Source organism: Salvia hispanica, chromosome 5, assembly GCF_023119035.1.
Source record: "Salvia hispanica cultivar TCC Black 2014 chromosome 5, UniMelb_Shisp_WGS_1.0, whole genome shotgun sequence".
Lineage (NCBI taxonomy): Eukaryota > Viridiplantae > Streptophyta > Magnoliopsida > Lamiales > Lamiaceae > Salvia > Salvia hispanica.
In genome coordinates, this window is record NC_062969.1 from 4,258,980 (window position 1) to 4,276,656 (window position 17,677).

General features: G+C 37.1%; 2 protein-coding genes across 6 annotated transcripts; one reads left to right on the forward strand and one right to left on the reverse strand.

Moving 5' to 3' along the window:
- Positions 1–3,487: 3,487 nt before the first annotated feature.
- LOC125190734 lies at positions 3,488–7,623 on the forward strand. 3 transcript variants are annotated; one of them, XM_048088112.1, is made up of 5 exons: positions 3,488–3,589; positions 4,132–4,308; positions 4,826–4,882; positions 5,151–6,392; positions 7,408–7,623. In XM_048088112.1, the coding sequence occupies exons 1-5, from the start codon at positions 3,575–3,577 to the stop codon at positions 7,441–7,443; spliced, it is 1,527 nt and encodes a 508-aa protein (XP_047944069.1). In that variant the 5' UTR covers positions 3,488–3,574; the 3' UTR covers positions 7,444–7,623. The 3 variants fall into 3 exon arrangements, with proteins under 3 accessions (XP_047944069.1, XP_047944070.1, XP_047944071.1); XM_048088113.1 differs by lacking the exon at positions 4,826–4,882; XM_048088114.1 differs by lacking the exon at positions 3,488–3,589 and having other exon boundaries at positions 4,182–4,308; positions 4,831–4,882.
- A 3,481-nt stretch (positions 7,624–11,104) lies between these two features.
- LOC125189061 (TORTIFOLIA1-like protein 4) lies at positions 11,105–14,696 on the reverse strand. Of its 3 annotated transcripts, none has more exons than XM_048086237.1 (5): positions 13,751–14,696; positions 13,473–13,581; positions 12,297–12,835; positions 11,731–12,137; positions 11,105–11,416 (listed from the first exon to the last, which is right to left on the reverse strand). In XM_048086237.1, exons 1-4 carry the CDS (start codon positions 14,561–14,563, stop codon positions 11,763–11,765), a joined length of 1,836 nt encoding a protein of 611 aa, XP_047942194.1. In that variant the 5' UTR covers positions 14,564–14,696; the 3' UTR covers positions 11,105–11,416; positions 11,731–11,762. The 3 variants fall into 3 exon arrangements, with proteins under 3 accessions (XP_047942194.1, XP_047942192.1, XP_047942193.1); XM_048086235.1 differs by having other exon boundaries at positions 11,105–11,534; XM_048086236.1 differs by having other exon boundaries at positions 11,105–11,539.
- Between the last annotated feature and the right edge of the window lie 2,981 nt (positions 14,697–17,677).

Consider the following 17,677-nt stretch of genomic DNA (forward strand, 5'->3'; position numbering starts at 1 on the left):
ATTCATTTACTATTGTATTTAACATTATACATCGATAGATAATTTACTACTACTATAATGCTATAAGAAGAATTGTTATCTACGTTTAATTTTAGTTCAATGTTTTTCATTAGTAGCTATTAAATGGGCTTACTACTTTTATAAGTAGGATTGCTCGTTATTATATTTTGTAGCATGGTTAAAAATGACAGATTCACATTGCTATTTTATTGTTAACTTTGTTGATTTTCTCTTATTGTTAGTTGTATGATTGTTATTTAATTCAGCTGTTTCTTTATTTGGACGAGTTCTAATCTCTAACAAGCATGGATAGACATTAAAGTAACAATAATTTAATTTCCTATATTTTATCTCTCAATTATTAGGAGCAAATAATGATGAATAGTTGGAGAGTAATTTTAACATGGGTTGCCTGGGATGAAATCACGAAGATACATCCAGATAATGATTTTTTAGAGCTTTATTATTGGTCTTTACCCTATGGGCAGCATGAAAATAGAATCCTTAGAGCATCAATAACACAGCTGGGCCTGGCCACAACTCGCGAGTCCTGGCCCGTTTTTAGCGTTGGAGCAATTGGAGTCACGGTCCGGGACGGTCCTGAGGACGCAGTTGCGTCCCTGAGCCGCTCCCGAGGCCCGTCCCGGCCTAGCGTTAATCGTCTTGGGCCGTGCCGCGGTGAGTCCCGGCCCGGCGTTATTTGGGGTTCGGGCCAGGATGCTAATTCAAATATTTTTATTTTTTTTAAATTCAAAAATTTATATATAATACCACTCTTCCATCTATTTTCATATTACTTCAACTTCATTTCTCTCACCCTCACAATAAAATTCAAAAAATGCCTCCTCGTCGTGAAGGTCAACGAGCAATCGAAGCTCAAATGGCTCGAATGTTAGAGACGGCGATGCCCGCAATCCAAGAAGAAATCAACAACGAGGTGGAACGCTATCAAGCTGCTATCCAAGCGTGGAACGAGCAACACGACCGGGTACCGCGTACTCGGATGTATATCCACCGAGACCGTGAACAAGCTGGTTTGCGGCTTTTCATGGATTATTTCTCTGCAGATCCTCGATGGAGTGATCAGATGTTCCGTCGCCGGTTCTGAATGTGGAGGCATGTGTTCCCGCGTATTGTCAACGCAGTTGTAGCTCGTGACGCGTACTGAAGAAATTTGGAACCACAATTGACTTATGTTTTAAATTTTTTTTTCGAATTTTTAAATTTCAATGTTGTAATTTTCTATTTTCTTACTGAACAATGAATTTTCCCGGTTTTAATTGTTCAACGTATTCTATTTTACGATTAAAATATGTTGTGAATAGTGCAAATGAATAGTTGTGACCTGAGTTGTGGCTCGAGTTGTGGCCTGCGGTGTTAGTGGAGTTGTGGCCTGGAACCCCTAATTTGAGGGAATGATGACGTGGAGGGAACTTGCGGCCCAAATCCGGGACGGAATTAAGGATACTCTTAGTTCCTCTTAGTTCCTAAATTAAGCTATAGATACATATAAAAGTTCACCTTTTTAAAATAAAAATAGCATTTTTTTCCTAAACTATATCCATTTTTACACATTTTACTCTCTTAGACTATCTTTTCTGTTCGCCTCTCTTCTCTATCTCTTAATCAGTACGTGGTACTACATTAAGAGGAGGAATGTATTGACTATTGATTACAAATGCAATAGAAGAGATTAATGTGTATTTAAATGAGGGTAGCAAAACAAAAAAAATAACATTTCATCTTAAAAAAAACACTTAAACACATGTTAAATGAAATCAACTAAATAATAATCGTGGTCAGTCTTAGTTTAATTTTGGGCATATTGTGACTCGGTCATGCCTTATCAAACTTTGTATCCTAGTTTGATTTTTGCCCAATTTTTAAAAATGATTCGAACTACCAATAAGTGAACTATTTTAATTTTCTAAACTAACAAATGTCACAAGCGTGTGATAGTATTGTTCATTTTTTAATTAATCAAGGTGTTCAGCAATGTTTTTAAATTTTGTGAGCAATAATTTTATGTTTTACACATTTCAAATGCCACAGTTGTCTCATAACTATAACAAGTCTTTCGTATTAAATATACTCGATCTGTATGAATTTTGATTTGTTTACACATACTCCTTCCGCTGTGAACTGGAGTCCGGTTTTTCTATTTTAGTCCGTCCGCGAATAGAAGTCCGGGTTCACTTTTACCATAAATGGTAATATGGTACCAACTTCAACTTACTCATTCCACTCATATTTCATTTAAAACTAATATACACAAGTGAGACCTCTATTCCACTAACTTATTTTCATCCACTTTTATTAACATTTCTTAAAACTCATGCCGCCTAGGAATGAGACTTCTAATGATGGATTGGAAAGTATATATCTACACTCCAAATTTCAAAAGATAGATCCGAACAATTATGATGACAATAAAATTAAGTGATTCAAGTTGAAAGAAAGTACATACGACATACCTGCGAAAATGGACTTGTATGTATACAGAATTATGGTAGTATTAAAAAATTAAGCAATGACATATTTGCTATTTTTGACGTTATTTTTCATATAAAATTTATTATAGCGTGTGGACCTCATATCTCTCGATTATAAAGACGATGGAGCCTGCAGGGACGTAGCGCAGTTGGCAATGAAGGGATCGATCTTGCTGCAATGAGCCTGAGTTCAAATCCCACAACTGCCGTGTAGTTGCTTCCATCTCTCAAGCAAGTGTGGGAGCCCGCAGGGGCGTAGTGCAGCCTGAGTTCAAATCCCACTGTTGTCGTGTAGTTGCTTCCATCTCTCAGGCACAAGTGTGGAGGCCGCTATGACGATTCTTTTGCTGCAATAAAGACGTGGATATTATTGAATTATTAGTCCAATTTAAAATTTAAAATTAAATTTAATCTTACTTCCAAAGTGCGTCAAAAACCAAATTTGAATATCTCAGCCATGCTTTATTTTTCTTCATTGACATTATGGTGTGTTACATATCAACAAAATACAAGTCTTTTAGTTGCATTTACCATTTAAAAGACACTATACTAGAGATCATGAATCAGTAGTAGTAATTCTTATACTAGTAGTATATAAACAATGAGTATACAATAAAAATGATCATGAATCAGCTGTAGCAATTCTTGTACTACTAGTAGTAGTAGATAAAAAATGAGTATTTAATTTTTTTTTTGAGATAATGAAAAAAAAAACTAAGGATAAGTTGCAGTAGAAACACAAGTACAAAAACATTAAATGACAGTATCAATACAATACCCTTTTCCCTCCAAAAGCTATCTCCATGCATTGGGACACGTGTCGGTGTAACAGAACCTCCACATCACTCCCGTGGGACCCACAGTGTGTGGCCGGATTCCAACCTTCCGTGGCGCTTCCGTAAATCTGCCTCCCTGACAAGGGCAAAACTGTAATTCAATCAAACAGAAGTTTCAATTCATAACAGACAGCTCTGCTGGGCAAGTGCGCAAAATTAATAAGAGACCAAAACAAACCGAAAAGAAACTATTTTTCGGTCTGAGAAATTTCAAGCTAATAAAAGGTTTGATTTTTTTCAGAGATTATGGACGCCGACGAGGTAAATTTCGCCGCCCTTTTGGGGAATTCCGGCCGCCCTCTGCGGCGGAGCCCTTGTTTAATTCTTGAAGCAGCACTACTACCAACTACCTAACTGATTCTTTATTTTTTCTTTTTTTGTTTCTTTTTCACAGTTGTTGCATTCATTCTCTGTGGGTTTTGATTCGGTCTTGTTTTGATGGGTTTTTCCTTTTTCTTTTAGCATTTTTTTTCTGGTTTTGGGAGTTTGTTTGGGTTTCTGTGTTTTTGAAAACCTCAACGACTCCTTTTTTGTTGCTTGCAAATGGTGGTGTTTCTCGGTAGTTTTTTCATCTTCATTTGATGATTGTCGTGTTCTTTTAAGAAAAGTTGTGATTTTTAGTTGATCTTAGTTTTTTTTTTTTTATCTCGAATTCTTTTCTTGTTGCAAAAGGGTTGAATTTTGGTACTTGTTCACAGCTTTCTTTAAATCTTTCTTAATTGTGTAGACATGCAGGAGTGAGAATTTCTTGGAAGGGGTTTGCTTATCGATTTATTTTGTCCGATTTTGATTTGTTTTGGTAGAAATTAACGGCGTTGAAGAAGGCATATGCTGATATAATATTGGGCATATCTAAGGAGGCAGCGGCGAGGGTTATGGCGTCTGAGAAGAAGTCGGTAAGGTATCAGCACGAGCTGAAGGCCACGAAGGAGGAGGGCGTGCGAATGCTGATGCGCCTTAAGCATATGATGGATGCTAAGGTGATGCGTTTGAAGCTGATGTTTGATGTTTGATTTTCGTTTATTTTGGAGTTATTGTGATGGTTTTGGGGAATTTGTAGGTCTCTATCTGTCAAGAGTTGTTTTTTTTTTTGATGATATTGTTGATTGATTGTACATTTGATAGGGTATTGCATCTGAGGTTTTATGTTGATGGTTATAGTTGGTTTGCATTTATGTTTATTGTTTTAGTATTTATGCGAGTTCATGGTTGCTCAAATGGTTGTTGCCTGGGGATAGATTGAAATGAAATGTAGGTTATGTGAGGAGCTAAGCATGCCTTGTGTCCACGGAACTATGAGATTGTTTGGGGAAAGTAAGCTTTTTTGTTTCGATGATATGTCGTTGGATCAAGTTCAACTTTGCGACTCATGGGATTCATGATGATATTTTGTTTATATGGTACCAAAATGGCATTGAGATCAGCTACTTGTTTTTGTCTTTTGTACCCACCTCTCTCGACACATTTTGATAGATTATCTCAGTAATATGTAAATAGGGCAGGGTCGTGGAAAACATCTCTGCACACAGCCGATATATATCAATGCTAGCTCAGATAAGTTGACCTGTTTCTTTCTTTATGTCTCATGTGTTTTGAGTCTTTTGAACTCTATGATTCATGGGAATCGAGAAAAGATTTTATTCAAAATGTAGCAAAAAATTCGAGAGAGTAGCATTCGTTCCCACATGCTGTACTCATTATAGTGCTTCCAATAATGTTGAAGGACCAATTCACTTATTTTTGTCTTTTCTTCTTGATATGTTTGTATAAGGATGACATACGTCTCATTTTTTGTTACTGACATATTTATTCAACCTCGCAGAATAGTGAAGCCGAAGCAGCAGGCGTGCATCAGCAGAACAAGATTGAAGAGCTCGAGGCTCAACTTCAGGAAGCTGAAGATATTGTAAGAGATCTCAGAGATGAGTTGTCAGAAGTGCAAGCTGAACTGGAAAGGATGAAGAACAGAAGTTCACATCATATAGTTAAACCCAAAAACACTTGTTTGGTTGAAATACCTGTAGAGGATAAAATCTCTTCTTGCCAATCCTATGAATACCTTCCTCCTAACAAATCTTCTGTAGCTCTCGGTGTAACAGTTCCACATTCACTCCAGAGAAATGAATGCCAAAAATGCTATAACAAGATAGCTTGTATATGTGGTGCATATATCAGGGACCGAGATTTGCCTTCTATAATATTAAGAGGCAAAGATCCCGGGCTCTACAGAAATGGATGTACACAGAGAATCCGTGCATGTGAAAGAAACCATTCAGATAGGGATTTGAGTCTCTCAGTGGAAACAGACAAAGCGACTGACGAGAAGAATGTCACAGAGCAGATGGAAGGTAGACATACATCTGAGACACCAGCTTCTGGAGGTAAAATTCTGACTGACCTCGAGAAGAAACTATTGGCAGAAATCAATCTCGGCACCTTCCAATCATTTCCCCAGAAAAGGAGGAGGGCTGTTAGACGACGAAAGATGATAAAACCACTGGCAGGGAAAGAACATTCTCTGTTGCAAAAGCCCGATCAGTTGCCTGCACATTCTCCGACCAAGGACGGTATTCCAGCTGATGTCAGTGCTGAAAATCCTTCTGAGATAGGTCCAAGATTTCCGCGTGATGAAGCTGAACTGCAAACTCAGCAGGAATGTACAAAAGCTACTGAGGATAACTCCAAGATTGTGGAAATTTGTAATTCATCAGTGCCAATGGGTGGAGGAGTGAATAAGGAAGTTATGCCTTTGGATTTGATAGCTGGGTGTTTGGAGAGCTTGCCTACCGATAGTGAAATGGATGTGGCATCTCATAGTTTGAATTCATTTGATATCACTGAAAGCCTTTCCAGGCGACCTTCAAGGGAAAGAGTGTTCAAATACACATTTCAAAGGAAACGAAAGAGAGAAGCTTTGGTTGTAGCTGAAGTCAATGGCACTTGTGAGACGGAGAAGAAAATCAGAGATGAGCAAAATGGTAACGTGAAGCAGGAGCAATCCAAGTTCAGCTTGTCAAAGGAGTCATCACGAGAATGTAGGCGACTAACTCAAGTTGCTCGTCAGGTTGGTAAATTTGAAAACTGAAACCGAATCTAAATGCATTATGCATGAACATATGTTTGTTTAGCAGGCTCATATAGTTCCACCATAACTGCATTTTCAAGGTTTTTATTGAATTCTGAGATTGGCCAATTCCTTCATTGGCTTGTATCTCACCGTTTCTGCTCAGTCTTCTTTCATCTGGCATGGAGCTGTCTCAGAAAGTACCTTTGCCATTAATTTGCAATTTCCATATAATGCTGTGAGAACTTTCACTCCTTTTTCTCCTGTTTAAAGTGTCTTTGCCTAACAAAACCCGTCTTTGGACTGCTATAAGTGAAAGAAGGTAACATGACTGTGTGGCTACCCGACCTCAAAGGCACCAATAGAGCTACATCAATGTGTGTGCTGAACTTCTAAAACTAGACTGTCTTCAGCTACCACTATCATCTTCTTACTCGAGAAAAACTTGTTCCCCTTACTCGTGTAACTGACATCACTTTCAAGCAAATGCACACATGAGAGAGAGAGAGAGAGAGTTTCTGAAAGTGTCAGAGTATGTCTTGGGTGTTAAAGATACTGATAAGTGATGGGGGGCTGAGGGATGTGGGTGCCTGAATCATTGCCTAGTTTAAGTTTTACTCTGCCGGAACATGCGATAAAAGTAAAATCTTTTCTGCTGTTTGTGTAATATTCATCAGAGCCGATCCATTTACTCGTTTGACTTGCTAATTTACTGATTGATTAATATGCTTTATAACAGAAGAACCCCCCAAAATATTCAAACCGAAGATCTTGCAAATCTGATAGTTAAACATGTCTTCATATCAATCTCATGTACAATGTGATAGTTTACTTAGTTGGATAAAAATGCAGATGACTTTTTTATTCTGCCCTTCAACTTGCATTCCTTGAAAACTGTTATTTTTTGTATGGTGTGTATTTAGCCTAAATTGCCACCTATCTGTATGTTTCATATCATATTCATGGATACAACATATCTCACGATCTTCATGTTGCTCGTCTATGAGCCGTGCAGCTTATATCTTTATCCGACAAGAAGTGGTGGCGCTGAACGCAGCTGGAAATAGAGAGGACTGCGAGGAAGGTGTAGTAGTGTTAGTTGGTAAAAAAGAAAAGTGAGTGAGAAAGAAATGTGGAGGTTATGTTAAATTAATTTGATGAGTAACTGAATTGTAACTTTTAACAAATCATTTTGAACCTTCCATTTAATACCGGTCTTATTCATCTCTCAGTTGTTGTCATGTGTGATGCTTCTATTGAAAATTGATCTGAGAATTATGATCGACTACATTATTTTATAGAAAAATGCGTCGAATTAGATCTAGTTTGTTGCTACAAATTCATTTTTTTACATAAAAAAAAGTCCTAGTGAAAACAATTATATTCATTTTGTCAAGCAGCGGTTAAAATTGACATTCTCGTATTTTAGAATGCAGACAAAAGTCAGATTTTCGCAATTTTTAATGTAAAGTCGGCCTCAAAAATTAATAAAACCAAATTTATAAAAGGAAAATAATGTAAAAACGTAAATACCGAGTGCTGCAAGGGTAATATTGTAACTTCGCTAATCCACTGGATGAATATTGGGAAACTGAAATTTTAGCCCAGGGATTTTGTGCATGTTTTGCTTTCTGATAAACCCTGATTTTCACAGATTTAGGTCACAAAATTCTTGAATTGAGATTCTGCGGGACGAGAAGGAATCGTGCGATTGAATCACCGGTGTGAGGGAAAATGGCGGTCGCGAGTAAAATCGGTGATTGGGCTTTCAAAGCGTTCACGGCGGGGCTCGGCCTCGCCACCGTATACATGACCGCTACTTTCTCCCTCAATATCTACCGTGGTCTCGCCTGGCACAAGGAACAGAAGGTTTTAATCTTGCTACTGCTTGTTCACTTTCGCATGGTTACTGAATTTTTTTTTTTAAAAAACCCCGGCTTTATTGTGTTTATACATTTTTGTGCTGTATTTCTGTGTTCAATTGAAATTTAATGGTGTTAAGATTATGATAATCTGTTTGAGATAGTTTCGGTTTGTTCGCATATGTCTTATTGCACAATAATTTAGGGAAATGGAATTGTAGATCCCGTGAACTATAGGAATCAATTTGAAATGATTCTTAGATTTTTGGTCATTCTATTCATTGGTAGAATCGGAGCATTCAAGTTGCTGATTGCCCCAGTGGCAACTGAAAGCCTGAGGTTTTTGAAGCTATTGTTTGGATGTTTTTATGTATTCTATTTTAGAGCAGTTTCAAGCCTCATTTCTGTGGTTTTAATTATTTACTAAGATCAATTTCTTAATTCAGATCGACCCATTGGATGGGCACGGTGGGCATAACATCCACATCATGCCTTAGGATGAGTTAAGATTTGCAACATGAATCCCCGTATAGAATAGCTCTCTCCAGCTTGTGGGTGAGGGATTTCTGTTCTAGTTTGCGGCGGTGCTACACAAGATGAGATTCCATAGATTAGAAAATGTAATACGAGGAGAGTAGTTTTCCTGATTAGCTGGTCACTGAGTTACTCTTGAACCAAGATGAGATTCCATAGATTAGAAAATGTAATACAAGGAGAGTAGTTTTCCTGATTAGCTGGTCACTGAGTTACTCTCGAACCATCTAGTACTCCTCTAATGGTCATCTTTGTGAAAATATTGGATCTGGAATCAGTGTTTTTGGTGTATGGGGTTTTTACGATCCATTCCGGTAATCTTGACTACTTGAGCCCTATGTGAACATAATTTATAGTAGAACTAATAGTTAGGCTTCTGGCTACCAGTTTCTTACAAGAACAAGAGAATTCCAGTGGATACTTGTAATCTTGTCTTTTACCAAAATGCGATGGAAAATACTGCTTAAAATAATAATTGGAAGGTGGCTAAATAGTGTGTAGAGAACTATCTCCAAAGGAGAATTCCCAGCTGTGAAGAGAAACATGACGAGATGTGAGAATGACTGTGGGGATCCTGGTGCTTATTTTCTCTCCATATTGAGCCTAAGAGCCTTTATAACTGATAATTGGTGTTGAAGGTGTAAACTTTTCATCCAGATATAATTCTGATAGTCTTTATCAGATCTAGGTAATGTATGTAGCTACTAACTGTCTACTGGGAATTGAACCATTGTGTTCACACTTCACTGCTTGTAGTTTATTACCTTTTGCATATACTAAATGCATTTATTTCTGAAGGCCAATGAGTTAGTTTTTAATTACTTCCCCAGTCATCATTCTGATGTTATTCTATTATGTTTACATTTACAATATCGGAAGGAGAAACCTCTGATGCTTTCTTAATCCGACAATATTATTTCACCATAGTAGGTTTTGCTATATTGGGTCGTGTGCTGTCAATGACCAATGCTTTTCTTTTGCAGAAGGCGGGAAATGAGGGAATTTTGCAGAAGACTGATCAAAACCCAAATTGATCATAGCTCTGCCTAACCTTTGAAGCCGAGGTCTTGTAATAATGTTCCTTTCTGCTATGTCTAGCTGGTTGAATTTGAATCCAACTATCCATGGATTGATTGAATCAGGTAGACAAATTTTATGCAGATGAAAAGAATGGATCTTTCTTCTTCTTTTGATTTATTACAAGGAATGTGGAAGTTTACTAAAATATTGTTTTTTCAATGTTCATTGTTACACCAAAAAACAGGTGAATTTTTGGTTGCTAGTATCTCGTAAACCTGTAATATATGCCTAGTTGGGCTGGAATAGCCTACTTCCATTATTGATTATTTTAAACGGCTTTAAAGATCACTAATATTTCTATGCTGTTATTTCAAGTTGGATTTACACTAGGATTGGATGCACGTTTCAATCACATCAATTATAGTTACTTAGGATATTAGAAATGAGCCATTCGCCCTCTTAAAATGCCTCATAAAAATGCCTCATAAAGAAGGATTTTCACCAAAGTCATATGAGATGGAATAAACATCAAACTTCCATATAATAGACAAAACAAGATATACACGAGGACCATTTAACATGCCCCTGCATGTGTAGGCTGGAAAGAACATCAGACGTCTACACGTGAATAGACAAGACAAGAGAGATAAAGAGAACCATCATCGATATGGATTAGAATAAACATTGAGCTCATTAATTTTTAGTAGTTACTCCCTCCGTCCGCGAATAGTAGTCCCGTTTTTCCATTTTAGTCCGTCCGCGAATAGGATTCTCGGTTCATTATTACTATAAATGGTAAAGAGACTCCACATTCCATCAACTAATTTCACTCACATATCATTTAAAACTAATCAATGCAAGTGAGTCCCATATTCCACTAACTTTTTTGCATCCACTTTTCTTAACATTTTTTAAAAGCCGTGCCGGATTGAAATAAGACTCCTAGTCGCGGACAGGGGGTACGATTTAGTAACGATAATTAGAATTTTATTGGTGGGTGTATTGGACTGTTGTGCATTCAGATGTATTTGGAGAGTGTTTTGCAGACCATTATCTGTACAATATGTCATTACATTGGACGGGAATCTAGAATACGGGCCATAATTCAAGTTATTTATAAAGTAAATGAAAATTGATTTCATAAAAAAACTTGTCAAAGTTATTTAATTGTTCATTTCTTACTTTTTTAATTCTTTAATGTTAGTACTCAAACATTAGGGTCCTACGAGAGATGCTTTCGATGCACGAAAAGCGTACTATAGAATTACTTGCAAGCATAAACGAAACACAATCAAGTATCTTAGGAAGTGGTCCTTATTTCTTAGGCATAAAAAAGAGACATTACAAAGCGGTCTACCCTCATCAAATCATTCAATTCGCCATCATTCTGAGTCAATAAAGAATGACAACATTTTCTCACTACCATAAAGAAAAATGTTGAAGCACAAGCTTTTCATTTCTCGAGCATATTATGCATCTATACTTCATGATTCAGTCCATTTGATAATGGACACATCTACTGCACCTGCTGGCAAGTCTTTGTTCTTCTGCGACTCTGGGAGCTCGTATACTCGTCCAGAGACGAGGAGGCTGTTCATCCTTGTTTTACTGAGGAAATTGTATACACACGTGGGTATCAAGAGTATGGAGCAGCTTAGGCTAATTCAAAATGAGCTATATTATGCTAATTCATTTGTATGGAGCAGCTTAATCTCTATTTGGGTGCCTGCACTAGAAAAGCACAAGCGATCAAGAGTCTATCAAGCCATGAAATACATATTGATCAAGTATACGTGGATTAGACGATCAAAAAACTCAAAGTTGTTTCATCTATCAAAGTATGGAGCCTAAGCAACCACTGCCTAAGTGGATGTTAAAAGACATGAAAGAGTCAGAGATGATAGCTATAGATGAGAGGGTACCTCGAGTAGCCCGGGCATATGGATGTCACGCATCAAGTAGTACTATTATATACAGCTCTACTTGAGGAAACTTCAGGAAAACCTGGGGAGCCACAAGGAATTTTGGCCAGTGGGTTCATGACCAGCGCATGGCGACCTTGGAGAAACCCTTCACCATTTCCAAACAATGATGGGTTTCCACTAGAAGCGGAAGGTAATCGAGGAGTAAAAAAACGAGATCCCGCTTTTCTCCACAGCTTTGAGCTCAAGAAGTCAGTACCAGGTAGCTTGCAGCACATAGCTCCTGAAGTAGACATCCTTCCAGTTGAGACAGCTAGATCGAACGAAATTTCATCCAGAGCAAGCTCTAGACCATGTACACGCGCCTCAAGGGAATCCATTCCCTTCTGTGAGCTTCCGATAAATTTCTAGATTTCGTACAAGAAGGTAATGTCAGATATTTACTGTATCAGGAGGCATCATCACTTGATTGGCTATATAATTTCTACTACTACTATTTTAAAATTGTGTTTAATAGCTGAAGGAAAAATTGATTTAGGGAATACAAGTGAAAGAAAGTTGAGTACCTGAAGCATGTCCATCAAATTGGATTGCTGACTTTCAATCTGAAGAAGTTGGTTACATATCAAAGATAAGTCATCACACTCTCTCTGGTTCCTACAGATATCTCCTGTTTCATTACTAACAACAACGCTGGTGTCACAACATGGAACAACACGCGAGCCACCTCTAAAGAGCCCAAGCTTATGCTTCCCATTGTTCTCCTTGAAAAGGGCACGTTTAATTCCTGACTTTTCAAATGCTTTCATCTCTCCATCACTGGCTTCCATAGCATGTTCACCTTTACCGTCGGATAGTTCCACACCGTAACAAGCAGCAGGAGTGACAATTTCAACTTTCATGTCAGAGGGCTTCTTCCGATCTAACTTCTGGAACATTGCCGGGCCTGTTTTATTTGCATTTGAACCAAGAGGACTTCTTTTCCGCACAGTCAAAGCTGGAGAACCATCAGCATAGGGCATCCTTCTCCTTGGTAATAGAGTGTTAGACCCAACAGAGCAGGAAGTCTTGGAGACAGGAGGGTAACAGCCATCACTGGCTTTTTCTGAATGCGAAAAACAAAGAAGTCAAGTGATTTTTCTAGGAAAAGAAGCATGATTTACACAAGAATCTTTACCAAACATGAACAAATTTAAATGGAGTCATATAGATGACTGGGAAAGAAAAAAAACAACGTGAAAACTACGATGGGATATTACATAAACTTCATAAAAAGGCTTGTTTACTGAATTCACGTCCTTCATATATGGAGTTACACTGCCAACACAGTCTATCATTAGACCATGACATCAATTCATAACATAGTATACCTCTAATCAGCCTAAACACCTAAGCTATAGCACAGATCAATCAAATATCAATTCCACAAACTAGAAGCAGAATCAATAAGTCTAAATGTGATGAGAATATGTAAGTACTTGCAGAAGGAATCAAATACAAAAAAGTGAAAGAAAACAACAAAAGCAAATCACAAACCGACATCACAGTTCACATATGCATAAGAGTTTGAAAAGGCACAATCAGCTCAAAAAGCAGCTCATCACACATAATCCATAATCGAATCACTCTAATCCATTATATGAGGAAAGTAATGAACTAATTTCGAACACAAAAATCTGAAAGAATGAAGAAGAAACGATAACAGTAACTTGTAAACAGCATAAGGAAATCATGTATCCTACGTTTAGACGACGCCTTGGATTCTGGTAGCGGCGCGAACTCCTCGGGTAAATCTGGAATTTCCTTCCAAGCTTCAATCATCTGATTCATCGTCTCCCTTGCTGCTTTCACCTGATCAGATCAAGCCATACTCATCAAATATTATCTATTCAGAAACTAAATTCAGATTGATTCACTCAAATCTAAATAACAACAAAACATCGAGACGCTATACAATTAGGCATCGAAACAAATCGATTGAATGAGTTAAAGATCATAAAAAAATCATAAAGAAGCAGACCTTATCAAATCTCTTAGCCTCAAAAGTCTGCAAGCACGACGCCTTATACTCAGAAAGTGATTCCTTCTCCACGGCTGCGATCTTCACCAACGCCTCCGCAGCCGCCTTCCTCGCGGCCCAGTCATCACTACTTAGGAAATCCACCAACAAATTAAGCGAATTCCGAACCACATTCCTCCCGCCACCACGCAGCACTCCCTCCACCGCCACCAAACTCCCCACCAGCGCCAAAAGCGCCGGCTTCGCCTTGAAACTGTCGCTCTTTGCCAGCTTCTCGATCCTCGGGAGCAGCCTCCTCAAGCTCGCGGCGTCCGGATTCCTCGATCCTTCGATCACCGCCGCAAAACACAACGCGGCGCCGGTCTGAGCATTGGAATCCTGCTCCGTGAACAACGATTCAACGAACGGCTTGATCATGGACGCGAACGGAGGGGAAGTGACGTGAGACGAGAGGGATAGAGACGCGGCGACGCAGGCTGCGCGGACCGAGGAGTCGGTGTCGCGGAGGCGGCGGACGACGGCGGAGAGGATTTTCGAGAGGTACGGAGAGAGAGAGTTTCCGTGGTGCTCGGAGAGGATCGAGACCATCCTGAGACACTGGCGGCGGACGAGCGACTTGTCGGAGGCGTCGGTGGCGGTGACGGAGGAGATGAAGGAGGGGAGCGCGTCGGCGGTGAGATTTCGGGCGATCGATTCGAGCTCCGACGCCGCGGCAGAGTGCGTATCCCGATCAGAGAGCTTGTGAAGGCACGTGAGCACGCGGTGCTTTAGGTCACGTGCCTTGGCTTGCTTCGCGGAATTGGGGGCTGACATTGTCGAGAAACAGCTGGAGACATGTGAGATGAGTGGAGAATTTAAGTTTGCGGCGGTGGCGGAGGCGCCGGCGGTATCCCCGGCGGCATCACGGTGGTTCTGGTTGGAGGAGATGAATGAGAGGTAGTTGATTCTAGATTTACTTTTCTTATTCAATTTCTCCTTTGGGATAAATATATAACGGTACGGGGTAGTATAGTAATTAGACTTCTAGCATCAATTTTCTTATTGAATTTAAAAATAAAAATGTAAAGAAAATTTGGAAATGTGAGAAAATGAAATATCATTTGAAGCACTATTATATGTTTGGATAGTTTGCTTTTCTAGTGAAATTGTTTTCTTTAGTTTCTTTTCCTTTTTTTAGCTATGATTTTAATGTAACTTTTACTTTTTTTTTTCTAATGTACTAAATTGATGAAAATCAAATAATAAAAATAACGCTATTAAGAATAATAGTTATAATAAAAGGATAAAACTAAAGTTACAAAAAGAAGTCCATGCACGATAGGAGTGGTTGATCTGTTTTACGTATGATTGTTGGCTTGAACAAAACAAATGTAAAGTAGGTGAATAATCTTGGGGTTGTTGCTATAATTTTTTTTTTAATGAATGTATAAAATATGGTAAATTATTTATCTATGCATAATTATTTATTTCAAGAATTATTTTTAGAGGAATATTCACAATAAACAATATGGTCACATCATTCGTCTCACTATTCTGAAACAGGATATAAAACATATTTTGGGAATTTGCCCAAATCATACATAATTACCATATTAAATTATTAGTCAAGTTAGATTTGCTTTTCTGTGATTCCCACCATTGCCTTCCATTATGTTGTAAAAGCAAATTTTATTTCACACGCGAATCTTAATTAAGGAAAAAATAACTCAATTTAGCTATTTTGGTGTTTCTGTAAATAAACTCTTTTGGATTCTTGGACTAAATTAGGAAATGCGAAGATATATTATTAAATTGGGAGTAAGAAGCATCATTCACCCCAAAACAAAGTGGAGTGTCAAAGCTTTCAATAGATAATATATCTTGTTACTAAATTTGTAATTCAGCATAATAGAATTTAGGTCTGTCAAATCGGGTATCCGATCCGAAAATTTCAGTTACCTGATCCCGAAATTTCCTAAAATCAATATCTGAAATTCGATTCGAATTTTATTTTGGATACCCGGATACCCGACTTGGGTATCCAGTCCCAATTTTGATTTTGACTTTGTTAAAATAATTTATATGTTTCTATAAAGTCAATGGGTTAGAAAAATTAAATTGCACATAGCAACATGGATATGATATATATCATTCATTTCTGATATTCTTCAGTTAAAAATGAAAACATTGCATAGGTTGGATTTATTACATTTTATCCAAAATTTAGGTGATTAAAATTTTCTTCTTGCGCGAGTATAAATAAATTCTTATATTTTATCCATGCACCTTAATTTATTAATCGACGTAAACTCCCTAAAAAAATTGGATTTACAAAAGATACAATTGATTATGAAACACACGCAATCACTATTTAAATTTTTAATTTCTTAAATATTTTAAATATTTAAAAATCAGAATAAATACATAAATTCATAAATTAAAAAAATCGGATAATTCGGGTACACCCGATCGGGTATCAGGTAACCCAATATCCGATAATCCAAAAATCACTACCCGATCCCGATCCGAAATCCGAAAAATCGGATTTCGACCCGACTTTTTCGGGTTTAGATATCGGGTATCCAATACCCAGTATCCATTTTGACATGCCTAATAGAATTTATGGGGATTACATACCTCTTTTAAATAGACACAAAAGCTAGCTAGATCTAGTTTCTACTTAACAAGCCTAGATCTAATTTAACTTTTTTTCCACTTCGTATTTTACCGAGAGCCAATTATACTGCTTTTTTGTTTATAAAGATTCAGTTCCTTACAGAAAATAAATAAGAATATTTTCAAAAATAATGCAGCGAATTGATTTAGGAGGAATGCCTTTTTCTCTATAATAGGTACACTTTGGAGTTTGGAAATACAATTAATATGAAATATATACTATATTACTACAATTTATTTAATTTCAAACATATTGTTTTATATGTACTATATGTATATTTAATTATTTTTTTTTCACCACTGACCTAGGATTCGTGGCTTAAGTCAACCGTTAACAAAATGATTAGAGATAATATTGGGTCTCACAGTTTAATCAGGCTTCATTATTTATCCCTTTTTTTTCATCATTATTTATCCGACCACACTTAAAATCTGCATTCATGAAGAATTAAGTAATCTGTCTCCTAATTAAGGTATATAAATACACAACACAACCTTTTTAATTAATATCAATAAACTAATAACTACCATGTCATAATAGTTGTTATGATCCCTACATAATATTTTTAGAGTTGAATTAATAATTTTTTATATATATAGATTTTAGGAATTTGTTATAGTCTATATATAAAGCCTATAATTTAATGCCTTTAATGATCAGCTGCATTTCTTAATATCCACCATACAAGTAGGAAATTGAAACAGTGAGTTATACTGATTAATAATTTAGACGTAGCAAGGCGATCAAGATGGAGGAGTGTATAGTTGAAGGAAAGCTTCAATTATTGTGCTTCCTTTTCAGCTAAATAGATAAATAAAAATAATGAAGCTTTTTTTAGCATCTTAACTACGTTATTACGCCCTACTATGATTAAGCTTTGTTTGATGATCAAGGATCAATAGTGCAAGAAAAAAAATGAAAAATGAAGAAAGAATTAAGAAAGAAGAAGAAGATTGAACTTTTATGTTAGAATAAGAAAATTACGTCATTGCGTGGCATTCATATATCAGTAAAATAGGGAGTATATAAGTCTGTGTAGTAGCCAAGTGGTAAATAGTGTAACTTAATTAAACATATTGACACTTAAAAAATGAAGAATTGCAAATTACGGGATAACATGATCACAATAATTAATTAATGTGCATTTAATTATGTTACAATTAACCTCTCAAAAACATTACGTTACAATAAAAGACATTGACAGTTTCCACTTTGTTATTGGATTCGATTATAAATAAACAAATTTATTTTTTGTTACAACTTGTGACAGT

Excerpts from the sequence above, each read along its gene's own strand:
- LOC125190734 (XM_048088112.1), top strand. Across the intron at positions 4,883-5,150 it reads ATATATCAATGCTAGCTCAG|AATAGTGAAGCCGAAGCAGC; the intron begins ATAAGTTGACCT and ends TCAACCTCGCAG. Across the intron at positions 6,393-7,407 it reads TAACTCAAGTTGCTCGTCAG|CTTATATCTTTATCCGACAA; the intron begins GTTGGTAAATTT and ends TGAGCCGTGCAG.
- LOC125189061 (XM_048086237.1), bottom strand. The coding sequence starts at position 14,563 with ATGTCAGCCCCCAATTCCGCGAAGCAAGCCAAGGCACGTGACCTAAAG. Across the intron at positions 13,582-13,750 it reads AGGCTAAGAGATTTGATAAG|GTGAAAGCAGCAAGGGAGAC; the intron begins GTCTGCTTCTTT and ends TGATCTGATCAG. Across the intron at positions 12,836-13,472 it reads ATCCAAGGCGTCGTCTAAAC|AAAAAGCCAGTGATGGCTGT; the intron begins GTAGGATACATG and ends TTTCGCATTCAG.